This window comes from Lynx rufus, unplaced genomic scaffold, assembly GCF_022079265.1.
Source record: "Lynx rufus isolate CCGP_SWC_20201006 ecotype Redwood Valley unplaced genomic scaffold, mLynRuf1.p SCAF_9, whole genome shotgun sequence".
Lineage (NCBI taxonomy): Eukaryota > Metazoa > Chordata > Mammalia > Carnivora > Felidae > Lynx > Lynx rufus.
Window position 1 is genome coordinate 101,652,442 of NW_025814897.1, and position 17,707 is coordinate 101,670,148.

General features: G+C 36.9%; 1 protein-coding gene and 1 pseudogene across 2 annotated transcripts; both read left to right on the top strand.

Moving 5' to 3' along the window:
- Positions 1-237: 237 nt before the first annotated feature.
- On the top strand, positions 238-5,176 carry LOC124506057 (olfactory receptor 8K3-like; annotated as a pseudogene).
- Positions 5,177-8,854: 3,678 nt separating this feature from the next.
- On the top strand, positions 8,855-12,440 carry LOC124505457 (olfactory receptor 8J2-like). Of its 2 annotated transcripts, XM_047071411.1 has the most exons (2): positions 8,855-8,864; positions 11,503-12,440. In XM_047071411.1, the coding sequence occupies exons 1-2, from the start codon at positions 8,855-8,857 to the stop codon at positions 12,438-12,440; spliced, it is 948 nt and encodes a 315-aa protein (XP_046927367.1). The 2 variants fall into 2 exon arrangements, with proteins under 2 accessions (XP_046927367.1, XP_046927366.1); XM_047071410.1 differs by lacking the exon at positions 8,855-8,864 and having other exon boundaries at positions 11,493-12,440.
- Positions 12,441-17,707: the final 5,267 nt, after the last annotated feature.

Here is a 17,707-nt window from a genome sequence, read left to right on the forward strand (position 1 = left end):
TCAAGGTGAAACATTAAAAATAACAACTAAATTTTGCAAGGTTGGTATATATAAGGTCTCCATATAAGAGATCAATTTTTTTGCTAGAAACTAGCAAAAGACTTGTAAAAATGAAATTTTATACTATTAATTACACCTGAAAAGAAAATCTGTATCCAAGGAAAAATCTATAAGCGATTTGCATCATTTGTTGTCAGAAACTACAAAGACATTACTGAGTTATTAAAGAAAACATAGATGTCGGAGTATGTCATGTCCTTTGGTTGGAAGAAGTAAATGCTGTGATGAGATCAGTTCTCCCTAAATTATCCTATAGATGTAACACAGTAACAATCCAATCCCAGTCGGTATTTAAATATTTAAGTTAATATCAAAATGTATATGGAAATGCAAAAGCTTTAATAACCAGGGTAATACCCAAGAAGAAGAATTTAATGATGGGTATAAATTCCTTTAACAAAACTAGACTATTTTTTAATGTTTATTTATTTTTTTTTAAAGAAAGAGATAGTGAACCCACGTGCACGAGTTGGAGAGGGGCAGAGAGAGAGGATCCCAAGCAGGCTCCCTGCTGTTAGTGCAGAGGTGGGCACAGGGCTTCTTCTCACCAGCAGAACCATGAGATTATGACCTGAGCTGAAATAAGGAGTCAGCTGTTTAACAGACTGAGCCACCCAGGTGCCCCAAAACCACAACGTTTCTTGAACAAAAGGAAAATATCTCCATGAGTTGGAATAAGCAAAGAAAGCCAGGGAGGTGAACAATGAATGGACATAATATCAGGTGAAAGACACTAGGCTCTCCCAAAATCACACTGGCATATGCAAATATAAATGAGATTGAACTGTACTCATTTGGCACTTTATATAAGTGACCCATTTTGGTTTAGAATGTTTGATACAGTTGAGGAGTACTGCATGTAGGCAAGAATGCAAGGCTGATTTCACACGTGAACCCATTACTTAAATCCATACATCAACATTCTTATAAGTTAAAACAAATAGGTTTCTGATAAAATTCAACAGCAACTTGTAATAAACCGACAAGCTGAGTAGAACAGAAGAAATCAGTGTTATAAATGATAGCTATAAAAATCTTACATACGGGGGAATAAATAGATTGAACACAGAGGTATTGAAGTTAGCGAAAATACTTCTATAGTATTATAATCATGGACACATATTATTGCATTTAAAAACATACAGAAAACTTGTAAAACGGAAACATTGAACACTTACCTTCTGAAATTGACCCTAAGACTAAGAGACCCGGACTCATCATGTATATTCAATATGTATTGGACATTGTAGCTGGTTCACCATAATAGGAAATAAAAAGTATAAAGATAGGAAACCATATACTGTCATTAAAAAAAATTTTTGGGTAAATGTTATGATTAACTACATGGAAAAAAAATCTATAAATAATTTATTAAAAATAATAAGTGAATTTAGTAAATTTGCTGGATACAAAACAAATTTAGAAAAATCAACTTTATTTCTACATCCCACCCATAACAATTAGAAAATAAAATTGAAGGAGTGATAACGTTTATAAAACAAATAAAATAAATCCCTAATTTATTAAAATCTCATACAAATATATGATATGTATAAAAATTTAACAAGGCATAATCAATGAAAATTTAAACCAAATATGTCCATGGAATAGAAGATTTACTATTGTAACAACATCCAATATCTTTAGATTGATCTATAGTTTCAATATAATTCCAAAATACCTTATTTTCCTCCTCCTTCTTTCCCTTCCTGATTTCTTCCTTCTTCTGTAGAATTCTGCAACGATACAATTTTTTAAACCATTTATTCTTTTACTTTAGCCTGCCATCCTCAGTTTATTCTGATGTTTTTAATTAGTAGTTTATTAGGGATATTTATATATATTTTTATTTCATTATACTTATGCTTGTGCATGTTATAGGCTAGTCTCATAGTATGTAGTTCTTTGTGGCCTTAATGTGAAGAAAAACTTAAAATATCATTCCAGAATCTATAAACCTGTATCTATATATACATCTATCTATCTATAAGCTTGTCTGCATCATTTACCTTGACAGTAGTCTGTTGAATAATATAGTAAGCATAAGACACATTTTTTTCTTTAAAAAAAATTATCCCTTTATCCAAAGGGAATTTTTATAAAATTTTATTATATAAAACCAATTCCAGTAACCTCGCTTTCTCCCAGTTTGCTCAATCTCCTCATATTTTTCCTAGATTCCTACAATCAATATATGTCTGATGTGTTACAAACAACTTGGTGTATGTCAGTTGTAATGAAAACGCACGTGGGGGGGAGGAAATGTTTTGGTTTTAGGTAAATTTTTATTACATATTGTATGTAAAGTAGAAACAACTTATCCAAAAGAACAGCACAGTGATGGTCCAATCTTAGTCATGGAGTTGGGATGTGACAGGGTGAGGGGACTGGGGACAATTAGCTGGATAACATACTACTTGACTTGATAACAAACTATTCATCATCATAACCCTGAACAGAAGTTAAGCTGCACAAAAATAATTTATATGTGCATGTTTAGAGATAATCTGTTTCAGACAACATACTATCGCCTCTGAAAAAAAAAACACGCGAAAAACCCCACTATGTATATGATATTTGAAAGCATTTCCAGGTACCATAAACACATTGAACCAATTCTCATTTCATTTGTCTTTCCCAGCAGTCTTGCAAAAAAAAAAAAATGATTTTGCTGATATGGAAACAGGGAATAAGATAATTTATATCATTTGCTCAAAGTATTCCTTTGCATAGACCACCATTTTAAGTATAGCAGAGACCCCATCTACTTATGTATATTTCTTGGGATAATTCTCTAAATAAAGTCAAATAATCTCTACTATGATTTGTTAAAGTTTCCTACTTACATACTTCTGTCATACGTCAGTCAAGTGTATTAATTGTTTCATCCTGTACCACATGTAGGCGTAACGGGTCTAACAGAACTATGCTTTACAACAGTGGTTTTAGATGTTTCCATGGATCATTGGCACTGAGGTTTTAAATTTTTTGTACATAACTAATATATTATATCATGTGAATGTAATTTGGTAAATGTAATTATGTAATCATCATTGTATAAACAACAAACAGAAAAATTTGATAACCACCTATACACCTATGGTTTTTACCATTTTTTAAAATGTTTGATGCCTTTATCTATCTATCTATCTATCTTTCTATCCACTTAATCATCTATCTACCTATCATCTATCCATCTATCTATCTGTCTATGCAGTTTTTCAGCCTTGGCCCCATTGGCATTTTGAGTTGTTTAATTCTTTGTCAGGTAGGAGACAGCCCTAATATAGTAGGATTATTAGCAGCATCACTGCACGCTGCCCATAATATGCCAGTAGCATTCCTCCTCAAGTTATGACAACCAAAACACTTCAAAACAGTGTCAACTGTTCTTTGGAAGACAAATATCCCAGTGTAATACTGCTGAAATACTGATCTATCTCTATCTCTGGCCCAATCTTCCATTCTTCCTTACTTTCTTCCTCTCTCTCTCTCTCTCTCTCTCTCTGTGTCTTTATAACAATATAAATTATTATATATGTTTTGTTGTGGGTTGGGGGTTTATTTTAAGATATCCTGAATTTGAAATTTGGATTTATCTTATTTATATTAGTTTTTCTATGCTACAACACTAACACACGGATGATATAACAAGGAAGCTGTTTATTATGCAGATTATCTATTCGGAATAGGTTTTCCAATAAACCTAGATTAAAAAAACATTGGGGTGCCCGGGTGGCTCAGTCGGTTAAGCGTCTGACTCTCGATTTTGGCTCAGGTCACGATCTCCCCATCTGCGAGTTCGAGCCCCAGGTCGGGCTCTGTGCTGACAGCTCAGAGCCTGGAGCCTGCTTAGGATTCTGTGTCTCCTTCTCTCTCTGCATCTCCCCCACTCAAATTTTGTTTCTCTCTGTCTCTCAAAATTAATAAGTAATAAAAACATTTAAAAAAACACAAACAGTGCTGAACAAATTCATTCTCATGGGAATCACAAACCATCCTGAGCTGCAGCCTCCATTGTTTGGGCTCTTCCTCATCTACCCAGTCTCAGTGATGGGCAATTGGGTATGATCATCCTCACAAAGATGGACTCTAGGCTGTAAACACTCATGTACTTCTTCCTCAAACACTTGGCTCTCATTGATCTGAGTTATTCAACAATTTTAGGACCAAAAGTGTTAGTAAGTTTTATCATGGAAGCAAACACAATCTCTGATTATTTGTGCACCACACCGGTAGCTTTCTACATTATCCTCATTGTTAGTGAACTTTTCATTCTATTGGCTACGCCCTATGGTAGCTACATGGCCATGTGGCCATCTGTAACCCTCTGCCCTATCCAGTCCTCATGTCACAAAGGGTGTGTCAGGTCCTGGTGGCCATCCCCTATCTCTACAGCACATTTGTTTCTCTTCTATTTACTATAAACATTTTTAGTTTATCCTTTTGCGACTATAGTATCATCAATCATTTCTACTGTGACAGTCCTTTCTTGTTATCTTTCCTCGCTCAAATAGGCATGATTGAGTTGATGATTTTGATTTTGTCAGTTCTTATTTATTTTTATTTTTTTAAATGTCTACTTAATTATTTTCAGAGAAAGAGCAAGCAAGGGAGGGGCGGAGAGACGGAGAGAGAGAATCCCAAGCAGGCTCTGTGTGAACAACCTGATGCAGGGCTTGATCCCATGAACTGTGAGATCATGACGGCGAGATACCTTGGACCGTGAAATCAAGAGTTGATGCCTAAGCGACTGAGCCACCCCGGCACCTTGATTTTCTCCATTTTTAATTTGATTTTAGTCCTTTTGATAGTTCTCGCATCTTACCTGTTGAGTCTGCTACACATGGTCAGGACGGACTCAGCTGAGGGCAGGCACAAGACTTTTTGCACCGGTGGGTCCCACCTGACAGTGGGCACGGAGTCTTATGGGACTTTAATATTTATGTATGTGGAACCTAAGCCCAGTCATTCCTTTGACACTGATAAAGTGGCGCCTATATTTTACACCTTCGTTATCCCCATGCTGAATCCCTTGATCTATAGCTTGAGGAACAAAGATGTAAACTATGCAGGACAAAGGATGTGGAAAAAAACTATGCATACCTTCCCTTAATTTATTGCACTGTGTGGTTCCTATGAATAAGATTATAAACATTAAACATTGTTATGTGTTCCTTCAGAGGGAAAAGCAAGGATAAATGAGTCAACGTATATTTAGAGATTGACCTCTATGTATAAGTCATACTTCTAAGTGCACTTGCAGAAAAAGACATTCAGTATACAATATAAATTAAATACCTTCAAAATTCTAGTGTTTTGTTAATAAGTACATAAGTATATAGTTAACCAATAACAAGCTACGTATGAATGACCAAGTGCAGATAAGATTTACCTGTGGCAAAGCAGATAACGTGATATGATCAGGGCCAAGATTAATAGAAAAATGAAGGGGTATCAAAGAAGATTCAATTTTATAAGAAAAGGCATTTTTGTGATAAAAGTAAATAAAATGACTGTGACTATGTAAAGTCAACTGTATTCCTATTTAATATTTATTATGAACAGCAAATATGTTTTAATTTAGGAAAACACATAGTTACATTGTTAATATTTTCAGAGCATTTTAAAATTACTCCCCAGAATTAATTAATTTTATTCAAGTTAGGTAATTTGCAAACACAGCTAATGTGACTGCACCAAATTTAAAATGGTATAAAAGATGTCATAAAGAAATTGAAAAGGTATTATTTTATTTCATGTAATAGACAAAATTTATTATCAATAATACATACAAATTAAATTACACGTGTATGTACCAATCACGAGGGAAACATCTTGAATTCACTTCCGTAAATTGTAAAACCACATAGCTGGCGATACTATGTATACTTTATGTATTCAAAACTATAACAGAAAATACATTCTTTATTTTGAAAAAGACAATATAGATGAATCTTGAAGACATTATACTAAGTGAAATAAGCTAGTCACAGTACTGCATGAGGCCATCTATGTGAAGTATAGAAATAATTAAATACATAGAATCAGAGAGTGGAATGGTGGCCGTCAGGGACTGGAGGAAGGGAGAAATAGTTGATAAGCAACAGGTATCAAGTTTCAGTTATGCAAGATGATTAAGTTCTAGAGATTTGTTATAAAACATTGCACCTATGATCACCATGACTGTGTTCTGCACTTAAATATTGGTCAAGAGTGTAGAGCTCCTATGAAGTTTTAAGTTTTCTGATCACAATAAAATATAAATAAAAAGATTTGGAAAAAAGAGAAAAAGGTTGTGTATAGTTACTAACTTTGTCTGTAGATGGGGCGGAGGGAATGTGAATGGGGATAATGGATTAGTGCATATTCAGCTTATATGTAATTAAAGCATTACCTTAAAATAATGAATCATAGAAACGCATGCGTGGATCAGGGTTAAGCGTCTCTGACTTTTGATTTTGGCTCAGGTCACGATTTCCTGGTTTGTGGGATTAAGCCCGGTGCCAGGCTCTGCGCTGACTGTAGGAGTCTGCCTGGGATTCTCTCCCTCTTTCTCTGCCCCTCTCCTGCTTATGCTCTCTCTCTCAAAATAAATAAACTTAATAAAATAAATAATGAATCGTGTATGAGAAAACTATTCTTTAAGGTGAGGGATAGAAGTATGGTGCCTGTACTATAATTTCCTGAACATATAGGTATGTGTATGTATATGTAGATGTGTGCAATGTTTCTTATAAATATGTTGAAAGGTGAAATTTTGTGATTCACAATGGTCCTGTCTTATCCTAGAACTTTATTTGCTTGACCAAAGTAAGTTTATATATGGTACTCACAACTTAGGAAAGGGACAACACCTCCTATGCAACAAACATTTTAAATAAGAGATCAAAGTGTAAAACAAAGCATCAATAACAATGAAAAATGCAAAAGTAACTTTTTTTTTTAATTTTACAACGTTGTGGGAATGCTAATTAGATGGGGGGGGTGTTGGCAGAGCTGATGAGGGAGTGAAAGTACGGTTAATTGAGCGGGGTACCGACTCTCTGTGGTCACATGACAGACAATCGGCAAATGTCATCGGAGAGGAAGCAACAACACAACCCTCTTGTGGGTACTTGGACTCTGGAAAGAACCTCAAGGGTTTAAATTCATTGTCATGAGTAACTTGAGATTTGTAAAAATCTTTATTTCCTCTTTATGGTCTGCAAGTTGTCTGTTACTTCAGTGGTTATGGAGCCTAGAATGGGCCAAGATGAAGAAGAAACAGTGTATCCTGACAGAAGTAGTGAATATTTTAGAGAATGATATGCAAGTTGTCACTGTTTCTTCACCAAAGTGAAAAACATATTAAAGATAGAGTATAAGCACTTAAAAAGCCTTCCTATTTTATTTCAGAATTCTAAGATGGTTATTATATTCACTCATTCACTTTTTATCATTTATCAGTCAGTAGTCAGTAAAAATCTTTTGAACACCTACTCTTTCCTGGGCACTATTTTAGAAGCTATTAATACAAAGGCATTTAGATGTACTATTTTCATTTATAAAGCATACAGACTAGAAAGCCCCAAACAGGAAAGTAAAAATGTTATCAATATTTACTTGTAACATTTTAAATGCTTGATAAGAGATCACAAGGTTTTCAATGCAATTTCCATCGAATAATTTTAATAAAACACCGGCAACAGGATCAGGTATATGATGGGTGCTTTCTGAATTTGAATAGAACAATTCATATTTAGTCTTCTTAGAGTGATGCGCATTTCAAACTCATGCTGTATATCATCTGATTTTTATGGCAAATATATCAGGCTTGTTCCTCACCCCCGAATGGAAGCTTTGCATTCAGTTTTGTCCCCAGTGTTCAGAGTAAAATGGAGCATTGGGGCCAGAATCCTGGGCTTTCCAACTGTTGGATTTGCTTCACCCCAGGACCAGCAGCCACACTGCCCAACCAATACAAGGGACGAATCAAAACAAACACACACACAAAGGGTGAACTCAATGCACGTGATGGTTACTCAGTATGATCGCCCGCCTGTGTCCCTAGGTTAACCCCACATCTTCACTCTGGGGTGCAGTTGTTGTGTGGAGACTTAAGTAACTGGTCTTCCCATCCCCGGGGAATCAGAACTTTACCTGGGAATTCCTGGGTGCACATGTGGGAACTGGAGCCATAAACCAGCTTAGTTCAGTGTGTGGGTCTACAGGGACTTCAGACACTTGTAACACTCTTCAAAAGACCTCCTGCGGAACCTTAGAAGTGGGTCTCAGCAGACCTCTGTGCACAGGTAGGTTCAACCCAATGATTTACGAAGCGCTCATTCTGGGTGTGACGACCGAAGTACTCGGGGAAGTTTACCAATTCAAATCAGACTCAGGACTGAAATATCTGCTCTGTTCTCTTCTCCTGAGGACTCAAATCTCTGCCCCCTGATGGCCAGGTGGAAGGAACAGGGAAACGACTCAAACAAAGGTGTCCAGGCCCCCCACTGATAAATTCAAAAGTGTGAACACTTCTACAGAATAACCAATAGACATTGCAAGGAGTCCATTTCAACTTAGGATGAGGAGGAATTCTTTCTGCCTCAGAGCCAGCAGAAGAGATGTTTTAGAAGGCATTTACACCAGATAGGAAGCTTCCTAAGTGTATTTAAAATATAAGATTTCTTCTCCAAGAAAGACCTACTAGATTGCCTAACATAAAACAAAACAAAAACAAACAAACAAGCAAAAAACCTAGTTTTTCCTCTCCCTGTTTTCCACGTTGACCAGCGTGATAGACCTTATGATGGAAAGACGTGGACCCAATAGTCTATACGTTGCTGGTGGACGCTGAGAATTCAGCAGAAGATGCACTTTGCCCTTAACACAGCCCATGTATAAGTCACTTTCAGACAAATTGGGGAAGAATGGACTGTGCTCTTGAAATCATTTTGGAAGCTATTTAAAAACTAATATCCAATGTTATTTCTCAGCCACATTGTACCATCAAATGATTAACATTAAGTATATTTTCAAAGGGTTTTTGTTTGTTTTTTTTACTGAGAATTCAATATTTTGGTAGAGCTATAAAATATTTCTTTTCAGAAACACACTTGAGAAACACGGCATGTACAAGTCAAAATATCTTTTATTTTGAGATATACTTACCGAAATAAAAAAACAACTTGCCATTAGTAATACTTCATTAAAAATGAATTCAAAAGAGCTAAGAGTATATGCAAATATGTTATTTTCAAAAGATAATCGCATGAATTCATTGTAACCAGTCCACAATTACTGTTGTTGGTGCCTTTTTTTGTTGTTGTTAAATTAAGGATACACTTATTGAATATATGATAACCCAGAGTGAAACATGCACTGAGTTGTTTTTGTTCAGGAAACGCTTTGCCTAAAGTGTTGCCACAGTGACTTTCATCATAAACTTACCTGTGCATTTCTTTTCAGACGCAGTGGTAGGACAAGAGACATGGGATGTTTAGTGCAACACAGTTGTATAAGCTCATCACACATATATTTGATTTATGGAATGAAGTATCTTTTTTTTGTAAAGATCTTATTTTTATGTAATCTCTATACCCAGCATGACGTAGAATTCACAACCCTGACATCAAGGGTCCCATGCTCTACTGACTGAGCAAGCCTGGTGTCCCTAAAGTATCTTTGACTAAACAAACACACACCACACTTTTAATAGACAAGCAAGTTGTGAGAGAACACAAGTAGTGAAACAACACAACTGATTTGTTTGTTAAATGTGTGGCTAGATATCACGTGCCCCAGTTGCTTGGATATGCAAAATTATAATCCACTTCTATTCCTATTTCTTTTAAGTTTATTTTTATTTATTTGGAGAGAGAAATGGAGAGTCAGCGGGGGAGGGGCAGAAAGCGAGGGAGACAGAATCCCAAGCAGTCTCCCTGCTGTCAGCACCAAGCCCAAGCGGGTCTCGAACTCACTAAACATGAGATCTTGACCTGAGCCAAAACCAAGAGTTGGACGCTTAACCGACTGAGCCACTGAGGCATCCGTTGCTATTCCTATTTTAACTAAAAAACTCCTCAGTGAGGTGGAATGGATTACAGGGACACAAGCAGGAAATCACATTAGAAAATCATTCAAAATACGCTAATAACAATAACTGCTGGTACTATTTTTTTTTTTTTGCCTTCATTGTTATCAGGCTCTGTACTAACTTGCATATGTGTATTACCTCATGGCATTCACACAACGCAGGTATGAATACTTGGCAAAAACCACACAGCTAGAAATTGGTGGACTAACATCCAATCAACCAAACACGTAAAACAAAACCACAAAACCAAGCGTTAATCAGTACTCAACACAGTCTCTCTGCGTGACTTAAGCTCATTGAGCCTCAACCGTCTCATCGGACATGGAAATAATTTCATCCACCTCCTAGGACAGTCCTGCCGAATAACGAGAGCATTATTTTGAAATGGCTAGCATAGCTCTGGGCCCATACTACACTACATACTGAATAATGTTAGCATGCTTCTCCAATCATTTCTCTGTACAAGTAAAACAAAGTTATCAAACTTGAGCAAACCAAGCCTACAAATGATACTTTTTCCAAACATCAAAACAGGCTTTGAACGATGTGAAGGAAAGAGGTATGAGCTAGAGAACAAGAAAGGGCTTCCAGAAGACAATAATACAGAAGTGTCATCACAGGTAGAGGTCGGGGTGATACAAAGGACTAGTTTATTTGGCAGAAGAAAGGAAATGTGATTAAACTTAAAAAATTCAGTTTCTGAATGACACGAAGAAAGAACACTACTGAGGTGTAGTCTGTTGGTGGATAACTGAAGCAGTGTGGTAAGATAGAAACTGATAAGGAAAAACCAACGCAGTCAAAATATTTCCTGCAGAAATATTGAAATCCCAAAGATGATGACACATTATGAGCTGAAGAGAAAGACAGTGGCAGGTAAGGAAAAAATAACTGAAAATCACTCTGGGTCATCAACTTCTTATAGGTAGTTATCTTCTATCGTTGGAAACATACACGTATACAGAGGCATATGCGTGTATATGTAAATATATATTTATGCAATGTTATAATTAATATTTTTAAATATGCCTATGAATATTAAGACATGTAATATAGTAGATTAATGTATATTCATCTAATATAAATTATATACAACACAGAACTGAAAAATTAATAGCTTGGTACAACAGTTCTAACAACTTGAAATTGGTCTTTAGAGAGTTTAAATATCTGAATTTTGTTAAAACATTAGGAGAAATAAAATTAAACTCTGACACCTTTCACTGTAAACAAAAAAGAAATTCAACTTAAATGAAACAGTTTACAATCTAGCATCTACCAGAAAACCTGATTTTACCATCTACTAATCTCCTTCCATTTTCTCCTTTAGAAGATGAAAGCCACTGGATACATGGCCCCAGAGAATCTCACCTTGGTGACTGAGTTCATTCTCACGGGAGTCTCAGACCGCCCAGAGCTCCAAATTCCACTCTTCTTTGTTTTCCTGGTGATCTATGGGTTGACCGTGGCAGGGAACCTGGGCATCATCACCCTCACCAGTGTTGACTCTCAGCTTCAAACCCCCATGTACTTCTTCCTCAGGCACTTGGCTATCATCAATCTTGGCGATTCTACTGTCATTGCCCCGAAAATGCTGGTTAACTTCTTGGCTTCAAAGAAGACCATATCCTACTATGGATGTGCAGCCCAACTGGGTGGGTTCTTAGTCTTTATTGTGGCTGAGATTTTCATGCTAGCTGTAATGGCCTACGACCGCTACGTGGCTATTTGCAATCCCCTGCTCTACATGGTTGTGGTATCTCCACAGATCTGTCTGCTGCTGGTATCCCTCACATACCTCTACAGTCTGACCACAGCACTGACCGTCACCTCCTGTGTGTTCTCTGTGTCATACTGCTCTTCTAACATAATCAACCATTTTTACTGTGATAATGTCCCCTTGTTGGCATTGTCCTGTTCCAATACCCATATTCCAGAAACAGTAGTGTTTACCTCTGCAGGGATCAATTTGCTTTTCTCTATGATTATTGTTCTAATATCCTACTTCAACATCATCTTTGCCATTTTGAGGATACGTTCCTCAGAGGGTCGACAAAAAGCCTTTTCCACCTGTGCCTCCCACATGATGGCTGTCACCGTGTTCTACGGGACCCTTCTCTTCATGTATTTGCAACCAAGGGGCAACCACTCATTGGATACTGATAAAATGGCCTCTGTCTTCTACACCCTGGTGATACCCATGCTGAATCCCCTCATTTACAGCCTAAGGAACAAGGATGTGAAGGATGCATTGAAGAGTTTCCTAAATAAGGCATGTCAGTCTTTCAAATTCATGTAAATTTAAAATTACAGGTGTCTTCTTTTAAGGGTTTTTATTTGCTCCTGAAAAGCTAATCTCTGCTAAGTGCAGAGGCAATAAATAGTTAAAAATCCCATGGCTTTCCATGGGACAATCTTAAGCTTTTCTTTTTTTTTTTTTTTTTATTTTTATTTTTATTTTTTTTAATTTTTTTTTTCAACGTTTATTTATTTTTGGGACAGAGAGAGACAGAGCATGAACGGGGGAGGGGCAGAGAGAGAGGGAGACACAGAATGGGAAACAGGCTCCAGGCTCTGAGCCATCAGCCCAGAGCCCGACGCGGGGCTCGAACTCCCGGACCGCGAGATCGTGACCTGGCTGAAGTCGGACGCTTAACCGACTGCGCCACCCAGGCGCCCCAATCTTAAGCTTTTCTATTCCCAACCTCAAATACTGAGCTTTCCCTAATACAAAGATGTGTTAGTTACCACAAAAAAGTACACGTATTTAAGTAGTAAACAGTGATTTAAATATAAACACATTTTACAGTGTAACATAAGTTGACTACTGGGTTTTTGTAATTTCTAATCAAAGAAGAGAAATTCTGGGAGCTGGAGAAGATGTGTGAGAACCATTTCTTAGAATATGGTAAAGAGTCGGGTCCTCTTCGTTGCTATATGTATGCTTTGTTCAACAATTAAAGTTTTATTTTTACTTTTTGCAGTTTTTTGTCTTTCCACTTCTGAAAATTTTTGAATCCATTTGTATCTTGCACTTATGTAAATTTATATCACAGGAAAAAAACCTTTAGGATAAAATAAAAACTAAACAAAAAATGCTTAGATATACGTGGAAATAGGACATGTGGCAAAGCAAAAGAAAATGTATGAAAGGTGATTCCATTTTTTTATCCCTCTCATTTGGTGCATGTACATGAAACAAAATGTTGGTATTTATCTTGGTATGATATAAAATTAATAAAATTAAGGTTCTGCATATCATATTATCTTAGCAAAAACTTGTGTAGAATTACTCATCAGTGTTACAAAATCATAACAACAGGTAGCATTTCTTTGAGGATTATTGTTTAGTGTTTGGGGATAAAATGTTAGTACACCACCAAAAAAAAAAAAAAAAGAAAAAAAGAAAAAGTCACTGTCATTTTTTTGTTGTTTTTTTTTTTAATTTTTAAGGTTTATTTATTTTTGAGAGAGACAGAAAGACAGAGTGCGAGCTGGGGAGGGGCAGAAAGAGAGAGGGGGGAAACACAAAATCTGAAGCAGCATCCAGGCTCTGAGCTGTCAGCACAGAGCCCCATGTGGGGCTCAAACTCACAAACCATGAGATCATGACCTGAGCTGAAGTCGGACACTTAACCAACTGAGCCATCCAGGCCCTCCCAAAAAATCATTGGCCTTAAGTGACACCAAGCCTCAAGGGCACCATGGCCAATAAAGAAAAATAATAATAATAATAATAATAATAATAATTAATAAATAAATAAATACACATTAATAGTCATTCTGTGCCCTATCTCTGCCTTTGCATGCAAAATCTGCTAACAATGTCCTGAGGAAGCAGGGGCATGGGTTGTGAGGTAAGGCAATGCCTGGAAATAAAGTAGATTGATGACATTTTCCAAGAAGTCAGAAATAAGTCAAATACAGGAACTGTGACACTCAGTTTCATAGGCTAATTCCTTACTTTTATTTTAAGTAAGAATAGCTAGCTGAAAACAGAAAAGTCACACCGGTTGGTAGATATTCCTAGTCATTACAGACAAAATTGGCAAGAGCTTGATAGCATTAGGCTTTCAGACTTTAGGCTTTCTTCTTTATAAATATATAAAACTATATAATATACAGAATTGATTTTGTGTTTTTCTGTGCATGTGTGTATATGCGTGTGTGTTTTCCTATGGCCGGATTTGCTGCACCAAGCTACGTACGTACAATGGAGCAGTACCTTTCCCAGCAGAAAGCCATTCTCTTTGAGTCTAGTTAAGTGAACAGAATTGGAACAGAAGGGCTAACCTCAGACTTGCACTTCTACCAATCCTATGCATTTTATTGAGAAATCAAAGTCAAGAATGAAAACTGTAGCGTTTTCTACCCTTTGACTTGGCTTACATACATTTATTTTCTAAAAATAATTGTGCTGTCAGTGGTATTAGTTTCCCAGCGCTACGGTGACAAATCACCACTGACTCCCTGGCTTGAAACAACACATTCACACATACACAGGCACTCACATATCACTTGGACGCAGTTATCAGGAATGGTGAGCCGACGTAATCAACCAACCAGGCAGGCACATCAGCCCAGCACCGGTTTTTCACGGAGTAAGATCGAGAAAATAATTTATGTCAGCTTTGATCTCTAGTCGATCAAGGCTCACTCTGTGAGATGTTAAGTCACCTGTGCTTCCAGCCTCTCCCTACCTAACTGCTCTGGAGTCTCCATGGCCCCTGTGTCCAGAGACAATAAAATCCCCCTAGCGGTGAGGGGGGAGAGAAGATGCAAGACAGTCATAAGACAAGGTCTGACCACCTGTAAACTTAGGACAGACTTCAAATGACACCACAGGGCTCCGCATTCTGCAGCTGCCGCAGAGGCAGTCGACTGACCTGACGCCATAAGTAGGGATGCTCTAGGCAGAGAGCATCTCAAGTGCGTAAATCTTGGGTGGCCCACCCTGAATCTTCTCAAGACCATGAAAATAAGAAAAACCATCAAACTCTCCCAAATTCAGCAGAGCAGGTGCCATTTCAGAGATTCAAACCCAAAAACTTCCTGAAGGACGATTTTCACAGCAGTTCATTTTCTTTTGAAGTACGCGAATCACACACTTTGATGTTTTACTTATGTCCCGAGACATATGTCCAGTGATAAATATTTTCTACTGTATCAAAAATCTAAGATGATTCTGAATTTTTTTAATTCAAAAGTTAAATTGAGGAATTCTAAGTCTTCTCGTGGGGAATTCTTGTCACTTACATCCTAGATAATTTTGGTTTGAGCTGCTAATACCATCTCCCCGGAAGTGCATAAACCTTCATCAAATGTCTACATAAACGTACTTTTGTAAACAACAGCCATTATCCAGGTTGGGGAAATTCTGTTGACAAAACATCTTGGAACACAAACTTATCTCGTCTCACAAAATGTACATGATTTGGGGTTACCTAAAATGTAAATATTATCAAAAACCTACTTCTTAAAAAATCGAGCCACATAACCAATGTGAGCTATAGTTGACAGAAGAGGTAAGTAATGATTTTAGAAAACACTAAAATTAATATTTTAAAGAACTGAAAGACTACTGAATGATAATGATTAGTTTTTATTTTTTATATTTTTTTAATGCTTGTTTATTTTTGTGAGAGAGAGAGAGAGAGAGAGAGAGAGCAGGGGGAGGGGCAGAGAGAGAGAAACACAGAATCTGAAGCAGGATCCAGGCTCTGAGCTGTCAGCACAGAGCCCAAGGTGGGGCTCAAACTCACAAACCACAAGGTCATGACCTGAGCCAAAGCTGGACGCTTAACCAGCTGAGCTATCACCTAGGCACCCCGAATGATAATGATTATTAATGTCAACATCGTTAATTTAAGACATGGACTCAGAAGATTAATATGAATTTAAAACCCTTATGAAATCTATAAGTGAAAACTTCCATATTGGGAGAATTTCCAAGCACTTTTTTTTTTTTTTTTACTTATATGGATGCTTAAAATATTGCCTTTAGATCAATGAATAGTCAATATGAATGCAAACACTTCCTTGATAGCTGCGGCATCTTCTCTTATATTGTAATCACTTTTCTCTTTGTTGGCTTCCTCTCTCACAATTTCCAGGATTTTATCCTCATTTCATGCTCCACCAGAAGGAACTACAATCTCTGAGACAGAAAGGGCTGTGGGAAGCATTCAGGACAAGTGCAATGAGGACAAGTGCACAGTGGTGGAGAGATTGGCTGCAGACGGGGAGATGCTCTGTTACCACAGGTGAGTCAGGCTACAACTCGGCCACTTCTCCACTCCTAACTGCCAGGAGGCTGAGATCCCACCAGCCGGGTGCCCAGGAGGAAAAGCAAGATTTGGAGGTCATCCCCCAACCTCTGCCTCAAGATATGTGTCAAGGATTTGTCACCCCAATAACTACATTATCGGCATTATCACTGTTGTAGACATTCAAATAGTAAGATTAAATTAAAATTAACTTGTCTCTCTCATGGTGATCATTTCTGAATTTCTTTGTTGGTATGGATTATATTTAGTGCACTTTTCTGTCTCAAATCTAGACTACTATCTGGATTTCTTTAAAAAAATAAGGTGTTAAATCAAGGAAAAATAGGCTTAGTTCTAGAAAGTTAAATCTGTTTTAATTGTTTGTTGCAATCTTCATCATTCATACTTCATACACGTGGCCCGTATTGATAAGATGGAGGTCCACAGTCTGAAGTGCAATGTATGATGGCGGAATGTATACAGTAAAAGAAATCTTGAAAAAGATCCATCCTGGTTTAAATAAATTAAACGTGTTCATGTACTCCCCAAAACAGGGCCCAGGAAGATAGTTCAGAATCGTTCATTCTTGGGTCAATGGGGACCACACACACAGCGTTGTTGATTATGGTAATCCATGTAGAAGTCAGAGGTTGGTAACTAACTAAATGACGTCACTATGGGAGCAAACTTCTGGTAAATGAGGGTAGAGACAGATTATAGCAATTTTATTCAACAGAAGCCAGCAAAACATCGGTGTGTATGTAGAAAATGAATGCAATTCAAAAACACACAGTTGAGTGAGAACCTTGAAGTATCAAAAGAAGTTTTATAACATTTTTGTACACTTTAAAACATATGCTATCTTCATTTTATAGAGTTGCATTTCTTTTCCAGAACATACATCAACTTTTGCAGAGGGGATACCTGTGTAGGAAAGGAAACTGACAGAAGGGATGTGGAATTAGGGTATCATTTATTCAATTTAGTCCCTTAGATTAAAAAAATATATATAATAACTTTACCACATATTCATAATTTTTATTCCTTCTGAACTTTTAACACACTTTGGTCATGTGTAAATAGTTTTGCCTTTATCTTCAGGTATTAAACATGGAAGAAGTCTTTGTGGAAAATGCTGAAAGTTTATGTAATCTGTAGATGATTAAAACGTGTATCTAAAAAATAATCTACTTAAATCCAGATATTTGAGCGAACGCAATGAAAATAGCAACTAAAGTAGGCGACTTCTCTATATAAAGAAAAGCCCATTTCTTCAAGAGGGAAATCAAAGTAACTCTGG